Source organism: Rhipicephalus sanguineus, chromosome 1 (assembly GCF_013339695.2).
Source record: "Rhipicephalus sanguineus isolate Rsan-2018 chromosome 1, BIME_Rsan_1.4, whole genome shotgun sequence".
NCBI lineage: Eukaryota > Metazoa > Arthropoda > Arachnida > Ixodida > Ixodidae > Rhipicephalus > Rhipicephalus sanguineus.
Genome location: NC_051176.1, coordinates 37,443,230 through 37,462,249, shown reverse-complemented (window position 1 = coordinate 37,462,249; position 19,020 = coordinate 37,443,230). Strand labels below are relative to the sequence as shown.

Here is a 19,020-nt window from a genome sequence, read left to right as displayed (position 1 = left end):
GATGTTTTTTCTTGCTTTATTTGCACGTGTTTAAATTGTGTTTTGCCTGTACCACAATATAAACAGTGTTGCGCGACTGAGCCAATTAAGTATTTGATTCTTTCTCTAGCGGCTACAAAAAAAGAGCCTGTATTTCTGCGTAATCGGATGAAGTAGAACTTTGTGCACTCTGCTTTTCTGTTTGCATGAATACGCTATAAAAATGCGTGGCTTCGTCTTTTTTACCGGTAACCGGCCTCTGCAGAGGCTAGTTCATGCTTTGCGGTATCGCAAGGATTTCCAAATCGCCAACACATCACGAGATGGTGTCGCTAAAATTCTGCATTCACACCTCGACATTTAGTACATTTTTTTGTTTCGTTTAGGACGACGCCAAATGCACTATGTGATATGCTTGAACGACAAAGTGGTACCCACATTCAAATGATTTTGGCGAATGGACGGTACGATGGTTAGACCTAGCGACATACATGTGCATGCACTCATTTATTAGAGTACATAGAAATCTCGTAAGGCGAAACGCTTATGTATATCGTGTAGGCATACGTACAATCATTTGATACTGTGCTAGCACAACGGAATAAGCTGTCATCTGAGGACGTGCATGACGTACGCACACATTCGAACACGGTGTGGCTAGCAGACGACGCAAGGAGCCGTCCACACCACGGGGTTTCGTCCGCTCGCCGCTAGGTGCCGACTCTGCTCGATCTCGCGGCCAATATACACCATTTACTTCAGTGTGCTTTCTTGGTCGCCAGCGAGATGGTGCGAGGGGTGCGCATTAAAGGTCGCCGCCCCGCTCGTTGCGATGAGCGCGCGGCTCAAGCCTCGCAAGGTGTACTTTACCCTACAGGGCGTGGTCGCCTGCGCGCGCGCTTATTTCGTGCGCGGGGGGGGGGGGGGGGGGTATGTCTTGCGCTTTCACCTTGTTTCACCGCGACGGCCGCGCTGACGTTACAGAGCGTACGAAGGTCACTCCGCTCGCTGCAGCGGCCACATAGTCGAAAGGAGCGCGTTGTTCAGACAGAAATAAGTAACTGTGACAGTTGTTCGCGCTCGTTTCGTGCGTCCTTCTGTATGCTTGAGCAGTGCGTTTGAAGTGTCGAGCTGCGACACTGGATAGTTCGCGCTCGTCCTGTGCGTTCTTTTCGTGCGTCCTTTGCGCTTGAGCGACGCGCTGGAAATTTCGAGCTGCTTTCCGTTCTTCGCGTTACATTCCGATCTGTTGCTATCGCATTCATTGCTTCGCCGTTGACTTTTTCTTCGTTCAGGTAACTGATAAATTCTATTAAAAATTGTGTTACCTTGCTGCCGGCATCGTCAGGGCCCCCTCGTCGCATGAACAGCACATGAAGCATTGGGAAGTCATCGCAGAACGAAGATAAATTACCAGTAGCTAGCACCTGAAAGGTTGCGATATGCGACTGGTTTCGTTTTCGCGCCCAACAAAACATGGCGGATTGAGCAAGGAGGTATTTTAACCTCCTTGGGGATTGAGCTTATGGGATTGTTGACAGATGGCGCTGTACATTTTGATTATCCCCTATTAGTACGTTGTTGAAAATAGCACCGTTATGTCATTTGAACATGCCTACATATGCCTCATTGACATTTTAATGATTAGCAGAGTATTTGTCGAGTTAAACATAATTAGGACTAATTAACTAAACCTAATTAACGAAAAAAATTTTGAATGTCCCACGTACCGTGGGAATCGATGTAATGCGAAGCATGCGCGAGATGGTGACTGGCGTAATTTTTCACATTGAGCGCGTTACGGAATGACGCTAGAGTAATGTGGAAGTGCTACACGCACACTCATATATTGATGAGTCGCATATCTATTACATAACCAGTTGTTTACAGTTCCGTAACGATGGCAACAGCAACATGGGTGTTACCACCACCGGACGCGGTAAGCTGATATGTGGTGCTTATATTCTTCAATACTGCATAGCGCGAATCCGAACAGGAGAAAGAAGGAACACGGATGCACAGTCACAGGCGTTACTCGTAACTAAGCTTCATTCAGGAGTTTCCCTAGATATATGGTACGCAGCCGACAGGGGCGTAGCCAAGGGGGGGGGGTGCTCAAAACCCCCCCCGAAAATTTTCAATTTTGCTTGCGTATATATACACGCACATACAAACGCACGCACGAACATACATAAAGTATGGTTGAACCCCCCCCCCCCCCCCCCCCCGAAAAAAATTTCTGGCTACGCCCCTGGCAGCCCAGTGGCACGCGCAGGCGCGCTGCACGTACGTTACAGTCACAGTTGCAGTTGTTACAGTTGTTATGCTTATACTTGTCCGTTATGACGGAGAACGCACGCACGTTTCACGAACCTGTGTGTATGTGTAGAAGGAGGTCTTGACAATTCTTGATCAGTGAGCACCAGCAGCTGGACCGGACTTGTTATCGGATCCGTTCGTGATCGCGACTACGAGGGGTCTATGTGTAGTGAAGTGCGAGGTATAGTGCAGCTGGTGGAAATCCTCGATGCCTCTTACGATGAAATGATCTATGATGCCTCCTGTCGTGGACGTGGCAGCGAGAACTTTTGACGCCCTGTCCACATCCAAGCCGTCTTTCACGCAGTATAAGGACCAGGCGTTGTTGGGTCTTGATAAGTCAATGTTGAAGTCGTCGGTAATGAGGCCTAGTTCTCTCGGCATATTTATTGTAGGGAAGCATTGACCCCGTTTTTTTTTTTTTTTGTAATCCACGTGGTCCGCAACGTGGACCACGTGGACGGTAGTTCAGCGTCTTGCAGGGGTGTTCTGTCTTCAGCTCCCTCACTTTTCTTGCGTCCGCCGCGGTGGTGGCGGACGCAAGTTCGGCTTCGCGCCTCTTGCAGCTGCCGTCCGGATGAGTTTTTAAGCGCGCAGAACTCTAATATTGTGTTCTCATCAATTTGTGGCAGCATAGTGACATCCTCTCACTATTCGGCTCAGGGTGTCGAAGAAAACGGCACATTTTTTTCGCCCGAAAGCTCCGCCAACGATTGCTGCTCAGCCTCTCCGTGGCCTTTCCTTATGGAGACGCTAGCAGACGATTCCGTGACGGTGCCCAACAAAAAATGGTGGAAGCACCCAGTTTTGCCGGAGCTCCAAGCATTATGAATATCCCTTATTAACGAGCATTTACGGTAGAGCTGTGTAAACCGAAGGCAATGGCAAAAGCAAAATCAGTATTTTAATAAATATTAGGTAAGCAAGTTTACATAGTAATTACGCAACCATGTGGTAAGGCGCCTTGCTTTGATCACATTGGTTGCCGACATACGGCAGCCCTGGAACATGGAAACACCCATACATTGGCAAGATTAATGCCCATCTGGCCGGAGCAGGAGTGTACACCAAAACAGTGGCTAGCAGAAGAAAGTGATGCCCTAGTTGTGACTATTGTAAAGCCTGCAGCATGAATGTGAGCAAGTTCAACTCGGCACCCCTGTCTGGCCTCTGCTACATTCACACGACACGCTTTACAATTTGGATGCCTCAAAGAGCCATCTATCTTTAGTGTGAATTGATAAGGACAAAATGTTCTTGAAAGACTCCTGCTGCCAGCTATTTTAGAAGTGCCATATGTTAAGGCTGTGAACTAAAGTGGATGGCTAGCAGCACACTCCCACTCGGCCACTTACTTGGTTAATACACATTGTCTTTGTTAGCCAGCCAGTAGAGATTGTGCGCGCCACAGCGTTACATTAAACTTGCCACTAATGTGCTTACTTTTTGAAGAAAAAATAAAAAAGACAACTTTTTGCATATTTCACAAGTGGTTGGAAGCAGTTGTGTGCATTGCATGCATCGCTCCAGCGTTGCCATCTCGATAAAACCTGCCAAAAAAGTTGCCCGTTGTAGCCAACAGTCATATACTAGGTCAAAAGTGAACTTTAACATAGGCAGACACATTAAACGAGAACGGTAGTCTGTTATGTTCAAAATACAGATCCATTGTAACAGCTTCAATACTTTATCAGATAACAAGAGCACCTACTGGCTAGCAGATAATATGCAAAAGGTGTCTTTGAATAAGTCATAGGTACTGCCCAAGCATGGTCATCAAGCCAAGGTTCCAAATCTTCTAAATTCTACACCGCTTCCCATGAGCTTTCATTTTATTTCAATATTTTACTATTGGCACCAATAACACGTTTTTGTTGGCTTTCGTGACTTAGGTTTCAAGATTAAAACTTTATAATGCAGGTTGACACAATTTCTATTGGGAAACATAATGCAAGACATTTTGAAGAGATCTGGAAAGTCAGCTAATATTGGGAATGACGGTATTCCATTTGAACAAGACACACATACACTGGATTTTGCAAAGATAAAACTTGCCCTAACGTATTACAGAAGCTTCAATGCAACAATGAAATGGGATACTGCATCATTATTGGCCAGACAAAAGTGACACTGAACGATTTCAAGAATTATGTATCGTGTTTTGACAATGGAGGCAATTATCAAAAGTGCAGACATGCGTGAAACAGGAGCAGTTGAGCTCCTTATGCTGTAAATCATGCTTGTCATGTAAGTGCAAGTGCTTCCCACGGAGAGCCAACATTGAGTTGTGAACAACCTCACCTACAAGAAAATGTTAACACAATCCTCCTCTTGAAGTGCCTGATAACAGTAATTTTTAAGTCCACTTTGAAATTTGCGGACATGCACAAGGAGTACACACAACTCCATTTTGCTGCACGGAGCCGGTAAATTACATTGTGTCAGGACGGCCGCCATGTCTTTTGTCATCACTGCCGTTAGGTTATCAGTCAAGCACTAAAAGGAGTTTGGCACCCACTTGCTCAAAGGGGTTCCAGCTATTCAAATGAATGATGCAGGCGAGTCCCAAATTAACATATAGAAATAAATTTCCCTCACATCATCACTGCCATCCTTAGTTGCAAGCAAACTTTGTACCAGAACACACAAAACAATTATGTAAAGAAATTGTTTAATCGCAGTTTCACTCACTCTATCTCAAAGCATATGACTGAAATACAAGTTCACTTTATTTTCATTTCAAATAAATCCATTACTCGAATCACTTGTTGCAACCCATACAATAACGCACAGGAACATACAAATCACCAGCGTAGGAGCACAAAATAAATAGCACAGTTTGTGTAGGTGGGCCAGCTGCAAATGGCAACAATTTCATGCACAACTGCACACTCTACCAATGCTTCTTGTGCTCGTCAAGGGACACACCACCAGGCCCCAGTGAGACAACCATGAGCAGCCCACCAATGACCGACATAGTCTGGAAGAAGTCGTACTTGAGGAAATCGCGCATGGGCCGGTATGACGGGACCGACCACCATGCATTGACCCACACGTTCACTGCTGTCAGCCACAGCACCAACACCAGGGCGCACAGCTTGGTCTTGTAGCCCACTGTTACAAGGACCATCAGGGCAGTGGCCACGAGGTTTTGCAGCATCTGCAATACGAGAACGCTGGTTGTTGTGAGTGTTTTTTGGCAGTTATCCAGCCTTGTATCTCATTCAGTCTAAGCAGTGTTTCCATAAATGGATGTAACCAACCTCTGTGCAACGAATGCCTGGATCTTACGAATATTGTTCAATCCCCAATGCCGCCTCATTGAAACCCATGAATTTGTGGCGTCCATGTAACAAGGGCATGGTGGTAATTGACCTTAAAGGAGTGGTGATGGAAAATTTGTGAACCTCTGTTTTTTATCTTAATCAGTGGCTACTGACTCACTAACAGCGGAAACGAAACCCATTTTCCTCAGCGCGAGACGAATGTTTAATTATATGCTCGTATGTTCCGACCGGAGGCAGTTTCGATATCGAAGAGCACTCGGTGGCCCCATGACGTAGTCAGCCTACTCGTTAACAAATACTATTAGGTGACCGCGAGAGCCAGTGACGTGGCCATCTTCTGCCATGTTGTCAAGCTGCTGTTTCATCTGCCATGTTGAGCATTGCGAGTGCTTGTTCCCTCAATCGTCTAACAACGTTGCTTATCTAGTGCAGCGTTGGTCGAAAGAGCTGGGAGGAGTGTAAAAATCAGTCAGAAAAGCTCGATTCACTTCGCGAATCTCGCCGGTGGCTGCGATTTTGTTCTTCTCGTTGTCGTCCAACTGAGGTGACGTTTTCCATGAGGCTGGGAGCAGCCGCAGCATTACACGTGCTGAAACATTTTTGCTTCGATTATTTGTTGATCGATACATTGGTTTTAATGGCACGAGGGCAACTCATGGCCAAAGTGTGCCAAATCAATAATAGTTAGTGGCTAACTAGAAGAAGAAATGCAGGAATGTAGAGGTGAGATGTGGCTGTAAATGGGCCTAAAATGAGTCGCTGTAAAAGCGTAAAAGACATAGGTAATAAAATATGGCGATGACTAGTGGTGTACGAGACAGGAGTTAATTGTGCAAATAATGATTCTGTGTTACAGATAATACATTATACTTGTAAAATATACACAGGAGCTCTACTGCCTTAGCAGAGCCCTTGTTTAGAAGGGTCTGAAGGCGTGTGCTACACAAAGTATGAGAATCGCAGCAGCACCATCTTTAGAGAGGGCGTGCTAAGAGTTTCTTGGCATTATAACATTCAATGCAACGTCATTTATACAGTTTAATACGGCCTTACTGTCGAATAAAGGTTCCACACCAAGAAATACAGACGGATGTAAAGGGTATTGTTGCCAGCTTTCTCTCTTTGCTTGCCGGCGTGTTCTCCTTCCCCGATATTTTATTTGCTTATAGATTAATGAAATCAAGAGTTTGACGAAACCTCGTCTGGTCGGGAACAATTATGGTCAAAAGTAAGGGGACGCCAACCAAAAACACTTAAAAATAACAAAGACTTTTCGGCTCTGTACGGGGGCCTTGTTCACAAATGAAGCAATGAAAGAACGGGGGGTTGACTATGTACGTGCAAATAGATGGCGCAAACAACGTGCGTAAACAGAAGGAAGGGTGCAGTCATTGCGATTTAGAGTGGTATCAGTGGTTTGGTTTAGTAATGACTCAAGATGAAGCCGCGAGGTTAGATTTCTTTCAGTGGCCAGCACATGCACACTGGCCCAGTCAATGTCATGTCCCTTTGACACAGAATGCTCGGCGAGTGCATTTGAAGGCACTTTTTCTTTTTTAACGTCGTAACAGTGTTCCTTCAGGCGCCTTTGATAATCGCCTGTCTTGCCAGTGTACACATGGCCACAGTCTGCACAGGGAATATTGTACACGACACCTGGGAACTTTTCTTTAGGAAGCTTGTCCTTCACGTTTGTCAGCACACTTTTCAGCTTTTTCACCGGCACATGCGACACGTGTACATCATAGGAACGGAGCACACGTGCTAAGGCCTCACCAGTTCTGGAAGCATACGGTATTGCGGCACGTTTACAGGGAGCAGGCACAGAGGAGGCACTAATAGGCGGCTGGATAATTGGCGCTGCACAGAATTAACAAACGAAGCAGTGTAGCCGTTGCCTGAAAGTTCAGCATGCACCAATTCCAGGTCTTTTTGCAAGTCGTCTGAAGAGCTACAGGTTTGTTGCGTGCGTTGTATGAGTGAGGAGGCGACGGAGCATTTGTGGCAAGCAGGATGAATTGAACTGAAGTTCAGGTAGCGACCTGTGTGTGTAGCCTTTCGATACACGTTAAAACGAAGTCCTGTCCCTTCATGCTGCACCAAAACGTCAAGGAATGAAAGGCAACGATTCTTCTCCAGTTCGACTCCTTCTTCGCGCAGTTGTCTTCTTCGTGCAGTTTAAACATATCTTCAAAAAAACATGTTCGGTGCACAATGGCGCGAATGGCGAAGCTGCTCCACCCCTGCTGTAATTTAGCATAAATGACGGAAACATGCAAAGGAACGTACCCAGCGAATTTCATTGAGATCCGTTGACCTCAAGAAATCGCTGGAGTTGACCTTTAAAGGCCCACGTGGTGGTAACGACCGTCAAAAACTGTGGCGGAGGCTTGTGGCAGGCAGAGCACAATGTGAAGGAAGGTTCCAGTACCACAAGATATCAGCCGTGTTTTGACTGGAACCAGCATAACACATCACTAGGTGAGTGAAATGCGAAAGGGTGTGCCAATTTCTATCTGCTTTTATTTTGAATTCGCAAGTTCAATAAGTTTTGATCACCGGAGCCAATCTCCAAAAGTCTTAATTCATCTCAGCACGATCCAAGGAACGCACTACAAAGCTGAGAGAGTCAAGTTTGGGTGCAGGGCCCCTTTAGTGCAGATGTAGTGAGGCAGAGTGACTGAGGCGAAACTGTCGAAGCCATGTGGAGCACCCAGAGAGAGGATGGCTCCAAAAGGGCCTCCACAGACCGAGCTGAGCAGCCAGGCAAGAGGCGATGCCAGCCAGTCTACCATAACAAGGCACTGCTCCTCACCTTCCCTTACCCTCATCACTGGCTCATTCACTGCCACCAAACCAGTTAGTATCTGCAAGTCGCTAGTGTGGGTCACATTAAACTTGGCCCAATCGTTCAACCGACGTTTCTGAGTGCCCCAAGTATTCCCAATTTTCCTGGCCGCTAGACCACTCGTGCCGCTAGACCACTCTTCCTCCGACCACTCGTGCGACAATGGCACACTCAGTGATGCTACTGGCTTAAGCCACTTTGGAGCAGCTTTTGGAACAGGCAAAATTGCGTTTTGGAGCAGCAAAACTAGCTTTTGGAGCAGGTGCTCTGCCTTCAACAATTCATTCTGAGCCGAAGAATTCTTAAAGTAATAAACATCGACCACAGCAGCGTCGACATCCGAGCCAATGGCACGGATGTCGGAATGTTTCGGAATCTCCAAATAACTTGCGAAACAAGGCAGTTGTTGTGTCGGCCCACGAGTATGGGATGCCCTTGAGAGTCATGCCAAGCACAAACAGAGTTTCTGCGTTTGTCACGCGGTCACACTGCAAAACGTTCCATGGACTGCCGAATTCCAAAGTCGGCTGGATCGTTTTCGGCCGCTGCAGCCCACCTGAAGAGTCTCAATGACGACTGGTAGCATCAATGTGCCGTTTCATGGCTGCATGTCGCTTGACTGCTGCTACGCCATGCTGCCTATAGTTGATGCTTTGATTACAAAAAAAAAAAAAAAAACACAAAACGCAGTTCCTTCGTCCGCTTGACAACACCATATTGATATTTTGTCTCCATTTTCATCACTCTCATGGAGAACGTCTGCGTACGTCCGCGTACAGCGCGATGTCGCTCTCCATGGGGGAACCTCATGTAGTTAGTTTCATTTCTGAAAGTCGGAGTACACCCCTTTGGCGCAGGCTTGGCGCAGAATCGCCGAATTTTGAGGAAATGTAGCAAGTTGTAGCAGCCAGGGCGCTTTGGCGCAGTCTGGTGCAATTGGCGCAGCAGTAGCATCACTGCACTTTCTGCTTACTAATCGACAACGCCAAGCCTCAGAACTGAAATTAGTAACAAAAATATATTACAATTTGAAACATGTAGCCTTAGTGTGCTGCAATATTTGTCAATATGCACACCCACATGAACTAGCTGGAACATGTTCTTTTGCAGCATCTGGCAATCTATAGGCAAAATGAGAGTGCAAATACCTGGAGGACAGAGAGCTCGAGGCGCAGCATGGTGATGAACATGAAGACAAGCAAGATGCGGCCAGTCAGCTGCATGTACGACTTAGGCTTGTTCTCACCCAGGGAAGGCACGCCTGCAAACAGGCTCTTGGCCTCCACCCGGCTCTCAGCGACCAGCAGGAGCAATGCGCCTATTAGTGACATACTCCTGCAAGTAAGCATCATTACATCATCACCAATTGCTCAAAGCTACTCGTATTCAGGCTGCAGCATGCTGCAACCAGAGCGCATAATGAGCACATAGGTCGGCAAAAAAAGTTTAGCTCACTCAGACTCACTCACGAATTATATTTTACGCTTAGGGCTCATTCGGTCTCACTCACCAAAATTTTCCTGAACTAGACTCACTCGGACTCATACTCACGAAATTTTTTTCCAACCGGACTCACTCGGACTGACACTCATCAAAATTTTACTCCCCCGGACTCACTCAAGCTCAGACTTGCAGCTCATTCTGAGTCTGAGTCTGAGTGAGTCTGAGTAAGCAACTCATGAGTCCATTTGCCTAGAATCAGCATTTTTCGACCATGTTGTCAATTCTCTTTAACGCCAATACCTTGCGCAATCGGTGTTCTTGGCGCTTTTTGATGTCCTACTTTCGAATACGAGTTATCAGTGGTTGCAATCAGAAGGTGACTCACACGAGATATATTTATCAAGTACTTCCCATGGGGAGGTCAAGGCACCAATGTACGTAAACCACGCCTCTAATCAATAAATATTGAGATGGTGCATGGACGCTACTGCTTTGTAATATTTGTGAGTAGACAAAAGTATAAATGTGAAACCAGATAAGGCTGACAGTAATGCTGAAGATAAATAAATAAGACCATAGGTCAGCAAAGTAAAGTGGAGCTCACTCAGACTCACTGAAAAAATGTATCTTGTGCTTAGGTCTCACTCGGACTCAGACTCACCAAAATTTTCCGGAACCAGACTCACACTCACCAAGATATTACTCACTCAGACTCAGACTCACGGCTCGATCCGAGTCCGAGTCCGAGTGAGTCGTCTCATGAGTGAGTTTGCCAATCTATGAATGAGCATTCTTGCTGCTTTCATTCCTTCTACGTGCTGCACATTTTTTACACATCTTTTATTGTTGTAGCCTTTCACAACATGAGACGAGCACTTGAAATGCACAAGCAAGGTCTACACTGTCATCATTCAAGCTGGCCAAATACCCCGCACTACTGTACAAAGAACAAAACAGTGCCTCCTCGGCAGCACTAATGATTATGAAGCAACAACATCAAAGTAAAAACACATAATCCAGCAGATCCCGAATACAATGTGCCAGTGATGGAAGCAACATTTTGATTTTTGAAGCAGATTCTGGAGCAGAAAAATGGTGCTTTGGAGCGACCAAAGTGGCAGGAAAAATGCTAGCTTGGAGCAGCTATTGGTGTTTTTGGAGCAGATGGCAAAATATTACAAACGACTCCCTGGTTTAAAGTATCATTTAAGCCTCTCAAATACTAATATTTATTGCACATACAATAATCACTCAAATTGTAAGCAACAAATATTTAAGCAGATGGATAGTCATTGAACACTAAGTAAGATAGCAATACAGAACTTAAAACACGAGTACTTCTGGCGGAAATGATATAAAAGCAATCAAGCTGAGCACCAAATTACAAAAGCAGCCACAATCACATGCAACTATTGCCAAAGCAATTTATAATCGGTATGAGTTCAAAGCAATATCTTATTTCCATATTTCACCAAAATAGCCAGCACTAAAAATTTTAAAAAAGAGAAGCTAAATGAGCTATACACTTAAAATGCCAGTTCTTGTGGCATAAATGAGGTCGTCAAAGCTGATAAAGTGGTAAATGTAATCAGTCACACATCAAAGTCGTCACAGCAGCAGTTAGTAATCAGTATTATATCGAACTAATCTCGTCACAGCAGCAATTAGTAATCAGTATGACATCGAACTAATCTCGCACACATTTAACCAAAATAGTCTGTCAGGTACAAATATACGGCTAAATAAGATTATATTGACAATGCCAGTACACGTAGCATTGCCAATATGCTAGTATGCAGCTAGTATACAAGCTGCACATTAGATGATAGTATACAGCTTGGTATTGTTTTCGTTTAGGCTCGCTGGATGGTCACATGGTTCATAGTTTTCAGTTTCCCAGTGCCATTTCGGAGCATGTTCGGAGCAGTTACTAACAAATATTACAATTTGGAGCAGCAGCATCGAGCAGCATTTCTCTTTTGAAACAGTTTGGAGCAATTGGAGCAGCACTTCCATCACTGATGTGCTGAATGCTAAGGAATAAAAACCCTTAGAAATGTAAAATGAAACAACAAAACAACATATCTGAAACAAAGACACAAAAATCAAGGATGAACCCTTGCGTCATACTGTTTCAGCTTATATTGAAGATAGGCAGAATTACAGCAAAATTGAGCAATCGGCACAGTTGGACCACCACGACATTTTCTTGGTAGTTAAACTAACTATCACTGAGCGCAGGCAAGCATGAAATGATGTCACTCAATGACTGTGAACACTCACTGCCACGAAGCTGGTGTGTGTTACTCAATCACATGACAGTGCATGAGGAGGCAGAGTGGCGAAGGCAAAGCTATCAAAGGCAGATATTATTGCCCTTGCAAACTGCAATAGGCATAGGTTGCACCTAATTACAAAACGTTTTGTCTGAGCAAGACTACTGAAGGTTAGCTAAAACACTCCTACTCCATATCATTTACATGTCCTCCATTTCAACTGGACTCAAAACAATATCAACAGCAGGAAAGCAATGAATCCATAATACTGCCCCAAACAATGCCTCATCGTTTGTTCTCTTAGCTGTTTTGTGGCCAGCATCTGGCCGCGCCCGATCGTCTTATCTATGTTTCAAGCAAAGTGCATGTTTCCTTCTTTCTCTTTTGTATGTCGCACTAGCTGTCTCATTTCGATAGGGAGAGTGTTTCGCCCCATCGCCACCAGACTAGAGTTATCGGGGTAATCCGATGGTGTGGAAAGAATAACGCCACGGGATTCCTTTTCCACCAACGGTCACCTACGCACATCGTTTTGTCGGCTCTTCTTCGCCGCCCACATTTTTGCTTTGAATCTGTTGCGTAGCACAAGTTCACTAATAAACCTTGTTTTCTGAAAGAACCCGGCATCATACTTGGCTATGTGACATCTGGTGGAGATGCTGGATGCATGAACCCTAAGTCCTCTGAAATTCGCCAGGCAAGTCTAACTCGCACCAGTCGCCCAGAGCAAGGTCTTCAGCAGGAGTTCGGGCTGCTTCCGGCCACCGTGATGTCGTGGCCACCGTGACAAACGACCCACCACCATGACCAATGCTACCAATCCTCCCGTAGTTCTTCAGCAAACCAGGGAGCCATCACCATTTCATGGGTCACCCTCGGAGGATCCCGAAGACTGGCTGGAGCAAGTAGAACGGGTCAAGCTGTTTAACACTTTCGTGACCGCACCTATTCCCATCGATAGTATGCTATCGATGACTTCAAGATCAAATTTTGGCACTCTCTGAGCGGTTCTGGACAGCTAACGCAATACAAAGCATAAAATAACGTTTTTTATCAGTTTTGTTTGCGAGTTTGTTTTTTCCACCGCGGGGAGATTTTTAAAGCTCGTTCGCAGTCGAGTAGGTGAGCGCTCGTTGTTTCAGACTTCGCGTCGACGCTGCTCGCGGGTGCTCCACAGAAACGGCGAATTTCGACGGATTCCGATTAATATGAGCGGGAATCTCTGGATGATGGTAGCACCACAGACACGGAAGACGACTTCGATTCGCCATGGCTTCAGTACAGACGGCGAAAGTGCGTCAAGCCTCCCCGGAACATCAACAGCTATCTGCCGGTAAGTTTCGTCTTCTCCTTGGGTCGTTTTATCGCTGCCGCGCGTCGATGTAAACGTATCCGGTGCGTTCTAAAAATAACAGCTCTTATCTGCAAGGTGTTAACTTCATTCGGGCGGAAGCATTTGGCGCCGGCTGCAGAAAGAGCGCAGTTCTCTTCGCGAAGACAGCGCGAAGCGGACTTTGACCCAACGCTCCGGTGTGCTGCGCGGCGGCGTCTTCGTGTTGTTTTTTACAGCAGAAGTCGTCAGGGAGATATGCAACCACACAGATAAGTATGCGTGGATGCATACTTTCGAAAATCCAACATACAGTGAGAGGGACAGATCCATGGAGGGAGGTTACTGAAGAGAAGATGAGCAAGTTCGTCTCACTCCGTGTGTACACGGTAATCATTGAAGTCCCACGCTTGCATTGGCGTTGGTGTCGACGACACATATTTCGAGGCCTTCGTCCACCGTCAGTGATGCCACGGAAAAGGTTCAGGGCTTCTTGAGTGTGTCTGATCTGAAGAAGACGACCGTCGCATCCCACGAGAATCTTCACCACGTGTCTTCTCTATAGCAACACATGAACGATTTTTCTACGCTATCTTTTTAAACGCGTCGGACCCCTTCAGTGGATGAGAAAATGGTGTAATGTGAAGGTCGCTATGGTATTCGGCAGTATATGAGCGAGAAAGAGGTCAAATGAAGGTAAAATAATGGATTTTTGCAGATTTGGAACAGGCTACACTGTTCATTTCAACAAATATACAGGAAAATTGAAAAATACCAGAACTGCAAACTATGCTAGGAAAGTTGAACAGAAAAAAATTTTTTTTCCCGAAACATACGCAGCCAGCCTTTGTTTTACCGCGTCGAGATTCTTGTATTTATGTAAATAATCTTTGTACTTACAGAGCTTATATTTCCACTATTATTTTACGAGGGCTTTGCGTTCAAAACGTATATTTCGATTTTTTTTTTTAATGTTTAACCTTTGCAGAGTAGCAATGATGTTTTTATGAATCTTTCTTTTTGATGCATTTTTGTTTGTTTGATAATTTTTTTATTATATTCAAAATAAATCCGTTCTTTTGAATTAATACAGCTGGAAAGACCAATTCTTCCTCTATCATTTGATACCCTACACTTTAGCATCAATTATATTCTGTGGCAGGAAAAAAATATTTCCTGGACTAGCCAAAAACAACCGATTTTTCCGCGGTCACGAAAGTGTGAACCGCTGGGACGAGGAGACACTGAGGCACGTGTTCTTCTACCTTGCAGCCTCAGCTCAGACTTGGTTCAGAAATCATGAGAGCTCCCTAGAGTCCTAGCAGGGGTTCAGGACGCAATTTTTAATGACTTTCGCCATGGTCGTGCGGAAGGAGCGGGCAGAAGTCTTGCTGCAAACGCACAAACAACACCCTAACGAAGGTGTTGTTGTATTCGTCAAAGAAATGACAAGGCTCTTCACGTGGGCTGACCCCAAAATGGCAGAAAAAAAGAAATTGAGCCTGTTAATGCGTAGCATGAAGCAAAGTGCAAAGCAAACAACAACAGCGACAGCAGCTGTTTGCTGGGCTTGTCCGTAATCCGTCGAAAACCGCTACCGAGTTTGCATCTGAGGCTAGCACAGTTGAGAAGGCCCTCGAAACGCATGCTAAGTAGCATGAACGCCACTTTACTGACGCAGCCAATGCAAACTACGCTGACGGAACACGAATTTCGACGGACACACTACGCGAGACCATCCGCGCAGTACTATGGGAGGAGCTACGAAAACTATTCCCAACGGAGCCGCAGCCCCAAATCGCCTCTCTAAGCGATGTGATCCGTGAAGAGGTGCAACAAGCACTGGGGTACACTATGCTACCGGAAACACCCCGTCAGCCGCAGGCTATGGCCTACGCCGCTGCTAGTCGCGCCCCTCGCCCTCCCGTACCTCGTCGCCAGAAGCCTCATTACCACTGTACTTCATCGCCCGCCCGACCACCTACGCTGCAACACCAGACACCAAGGAAAACCGACGTGTGGCGAACTCCGGACCGTCGTCTGCTGTGTTACCACTGCGGAGAAGCCAGTCACACCTACCGTCGCTGCCCCTATAGACAACTCGGCCTGCAAGGCTTCTCTGTCGACGCACCGTGCCCCTTGCCCAGCCAACTACCGAGCGAGATCGATGAGTACCTGTCTCAGACTAGCTGTGGACCAGCATGCTTCGGCCGTTCACCGTCAGCCCACCGATACGGATCAACGAGCCCCAGCAGCAACACTCGCGGAAGGTCCCTCAGCCCAGGAAGGGGAAACTAAAAGCAGCAGCTTCGGGAGGTGAAGTTGCATTACGGCAGAAAAACGAAAAACCTCCAACGATGCAATGGCGCACCACAGACAAAGATTCAGGACGCGCCCACATCCCGACACTCCTATCTAACCACGAAATTATCCCCCAACACAATGACGGGCACATGACGTGGCGCCTACCGGACGTAACCAAGCCTGGAATTAATGAGACGACGCGTAGCCACCGACCATCAACGCGAACCAGCCATGACACGACACCTCGACAAACCCGTAACTCGAGACCAACTACTTCTGACGTTAAGTTACCTATTGACGGCCTTGACGTAGTCGCACAACAGACACGGGAGCCAACAATTCAGTGATGAGTGGACCATTCGCGGCGTAGCTGAAAAAAGTGTGATGACGAATAACGACACCGGGCTTTGGGCGTGCGGGGAGCTAGGGCAAAGCAGAGGAAGAACAGAACGAAGCTTGCCCGACGAAAGAGTGTTGTCTCTGTCTCGTTCACTACAATGGCGCAGTTGACAGGATCGACAGTTACAAGATGGGACGATCCGTACATACACACAGCACGAGGCCACCTCGTCACGCCTAGTGGAACCTGCACGTCGCGAATCACTATAAATGGCATCACGTACCCTGCTGTCTTCATAATACTGCCCAATTGCTCCCGCAATGCAATTCTGGGCATGGACTTTTTGACTGACAATGGTGCCATTATTGATTTGCAGGTAAAGTCCATCAGTTTCTCCGCCGATCACGCCGTGCCATTATTGATTTGCAGGTAAAGTCCATCAGTTTCTCCGCCGATCACGCCGTGAAGCCAAAACCAAGCGCCAAACCGCGCGCTTCCTTAAGGATTGCCGATGACCACGTCACCCTGCCTCCATGTTCAAACTTGATGATCGCTGTCTTCTCTCAAGATGCTGGTCCTGACAGCAGCGCTATCGTGGAGAACGACTACAACTTGCTTCTGAACCGCGGTGACCCCGCTGCAAGAGGTATTGTGCGCTTGAAACTAGGCAAATCCCATGTTCTAATCACAAACATCACCGAGGAATATCAGCCCCTAAACAAGAGCGCTTCTATTGCGTTCCTTGAAGAAATTCAGGAACATAGTGCCGAGATCGCCATCGCCGATTTCCAGCGCGAACCAGACGACGCCTTGGGATCTGCTCATTTCTTCTACGTAAACCCGGCGCTACCACAGGAACACCTGGAAAAGCTAACGGCTTTGCTACTGCGCTACAGCGACTGTTTCTCAACGACTTCGAAGCTAGAACAGACGCCCCTTGCAAAGCACCGGATAATCACTGATGGCGCCCAACCAACGCAACAGTTGCCTTACTGCATGTCTCCTCACAAGCGCGAAGCGATTTGGACACAAGTCGAAGACATGCTCACCGACGACATTATACAACCGTCGAAAAGTCCCTGGCCTGCCCCTGTAGTGCTCGTGAAGAAAATAGACGGCACTTAGAGGTTCCGCTTCCACTACCGACGGCTGAATAAAATCAAAATCACAAAAAACGATGTATACCCATTTCCATGCATCGACGACGCCGTCGACCATGTTTGCCACGTGAAGTACTTTTCTTCGATGGACCTGAAAACAGGGTACTGGCAAAATTAAGTGGACGGAAAGAGCCGTGAGAAGACAGCATTTATAACGCGGACGGACTGTATGAGTTCGAGGTAATGCCCTTTGGAATATGTACAGCACCGGCAACATTCCAGAGTCATGGACACCGTACTAGACAGTCTCAAATGGCACACTTGCCTCGTCTACCTCGACGACGACGTCGTATTTGGACGGAATTTCAACGAACACCTTGCGAGGTTGGAGTCTGTGCTTGAAGCCATTCGTACGTCAGGGTTAACGTTGAAACCTGAGAAGTGCCGCTTTGCGTACAAGCAACTGAAGTTTTTGGGCCACGTCGTCAACGCTGAGGGAGTTAAGCCTGACCCTGCGAAAACTACAGCAATAGCAAACTTTCCGAGGCCGAAAGACAAGAAAGGCATGCGAAGATTCCTCAGACTGCGCATACTACAGGCACTTCGTGAAAAATTTCGCAAAAATTGCCGAACTACTCACGCGATTGACGAAAGACAGCGTTCAGTTTTGCTGGGAGGAAGTGCAGCAGAACACATTCTGTGAGCTGCAAAATCACCTACAGAGCCCGCCTGTGCTTGCACATTTCAACGACTCTGCCGAGAAAAATGCACACAGATGCAACTGACGTAGGCTTGGGTGCTGTCCTCGTACAGCAGCAGAAAGTCTGTCAAAAAGTAATCGCTTATGCCAGCCGCAGCCTATCAAAAGAAGAAAGCAACTACTCGGCCTCCAAAAAGGAATGCCTTCAGCATCGGACGCATTATTCGAAGGTTGCAAATTCGGTCCCTGCCGGTGGCAAGTGATCTGTTCTTCCACTTTACTTTCTTCACATTCATATCCTAATTACTACAAATAACATACCCTATACTTTCCTCGGCCATATTGTCTGTTAGTTCTCATCAATATTGTGTGAAACAAGCTTTTTACTTATGTCGCTGTCTATGCACTCTTCAACCGCGAGAAGCAACTGATCATGGAGTACTGAATAGTACAGGTCTGTCACATCGACTGAAAAACCATAAACATGGTCATCGGCACATGTTTTCACAAAATATATGACTTGACTGGAACCTTTAACTATGAAAGGATCATCAATGTCTAGTTGGTTCAACTGATCCTGCAAGAATACAGAAATTGATCTTTGCCATGTTTCACATTCTGAAACGATAACCCTAAAAGGCATTTCGTCGTCAGTGTTATAAGTGTTACGCTGAATGAACATTCCTAAAACCCTTATTGTGTGAACAGTAGGGACAAGGTTTCCGTTTACTGTGATGTCTATCACAGATTGCGCATCCTTGTAGGGGTCATCCTTCTTGTTTGTTTCTGTTTACTAAGAGCTTACTAAGAGATTACTAAGAGATTGCCAAGTTCTTTCCGCAAAGACGGCCCGCAGTGGACCTTGACCTAGCGCTCCGGAGTGCCGTGTGGCGGCTTCGTGTTGTTTTTTTACCACCGAAGTTATAAGAGAGATATCAACCACACAAATAAGTAAAAGAATAAAAAGACTCCAGTCACGTTTTCTCTTTAGCTTTTAATTTTAAAAAACTGACCCTGCGTTTCGAGATCCGTTCGGTCTCTTCTTCAGGGGTGACTCTCTGGCCGGCTCCAATGCTAGTGCTGTTTAGTGGTTG

The 19,020-nt window shown here is 46.4% G+C and overlaps 1 protein-coding gene across 1 annotated transcript in view; it reads right to left on the bottom strand.

Annotated features, from left to right (window-relative positions):
* Window positions 1–4,952: 4,952 nt before the first annotated feature.
* Window positions 4,953–19,020, bottom strand: part of LOC119390662 (surfeit locus protein 4 homolog) — a 56,412-nt gene continuing 42,344 nt past the window's right edge. The window contains exons 4-5 of the mRNA XM_037658300.2: window positions 9,582–9,768; window positions 4,953–5,458 (exon numbers count right to left, since the gene is read on the bottom strand). Of these exons, the coding sequence (XP_037514228.1) occupies window positions 5,192–5,458; window positions 9,582–9,768 (454 nt within the window). The 3' untranslated portion in view covers window positions 4,953–5,191. The remainder of the gene's footprint in view (window positions 5,459–9,581; window positions 9,769–19,020) is intronic.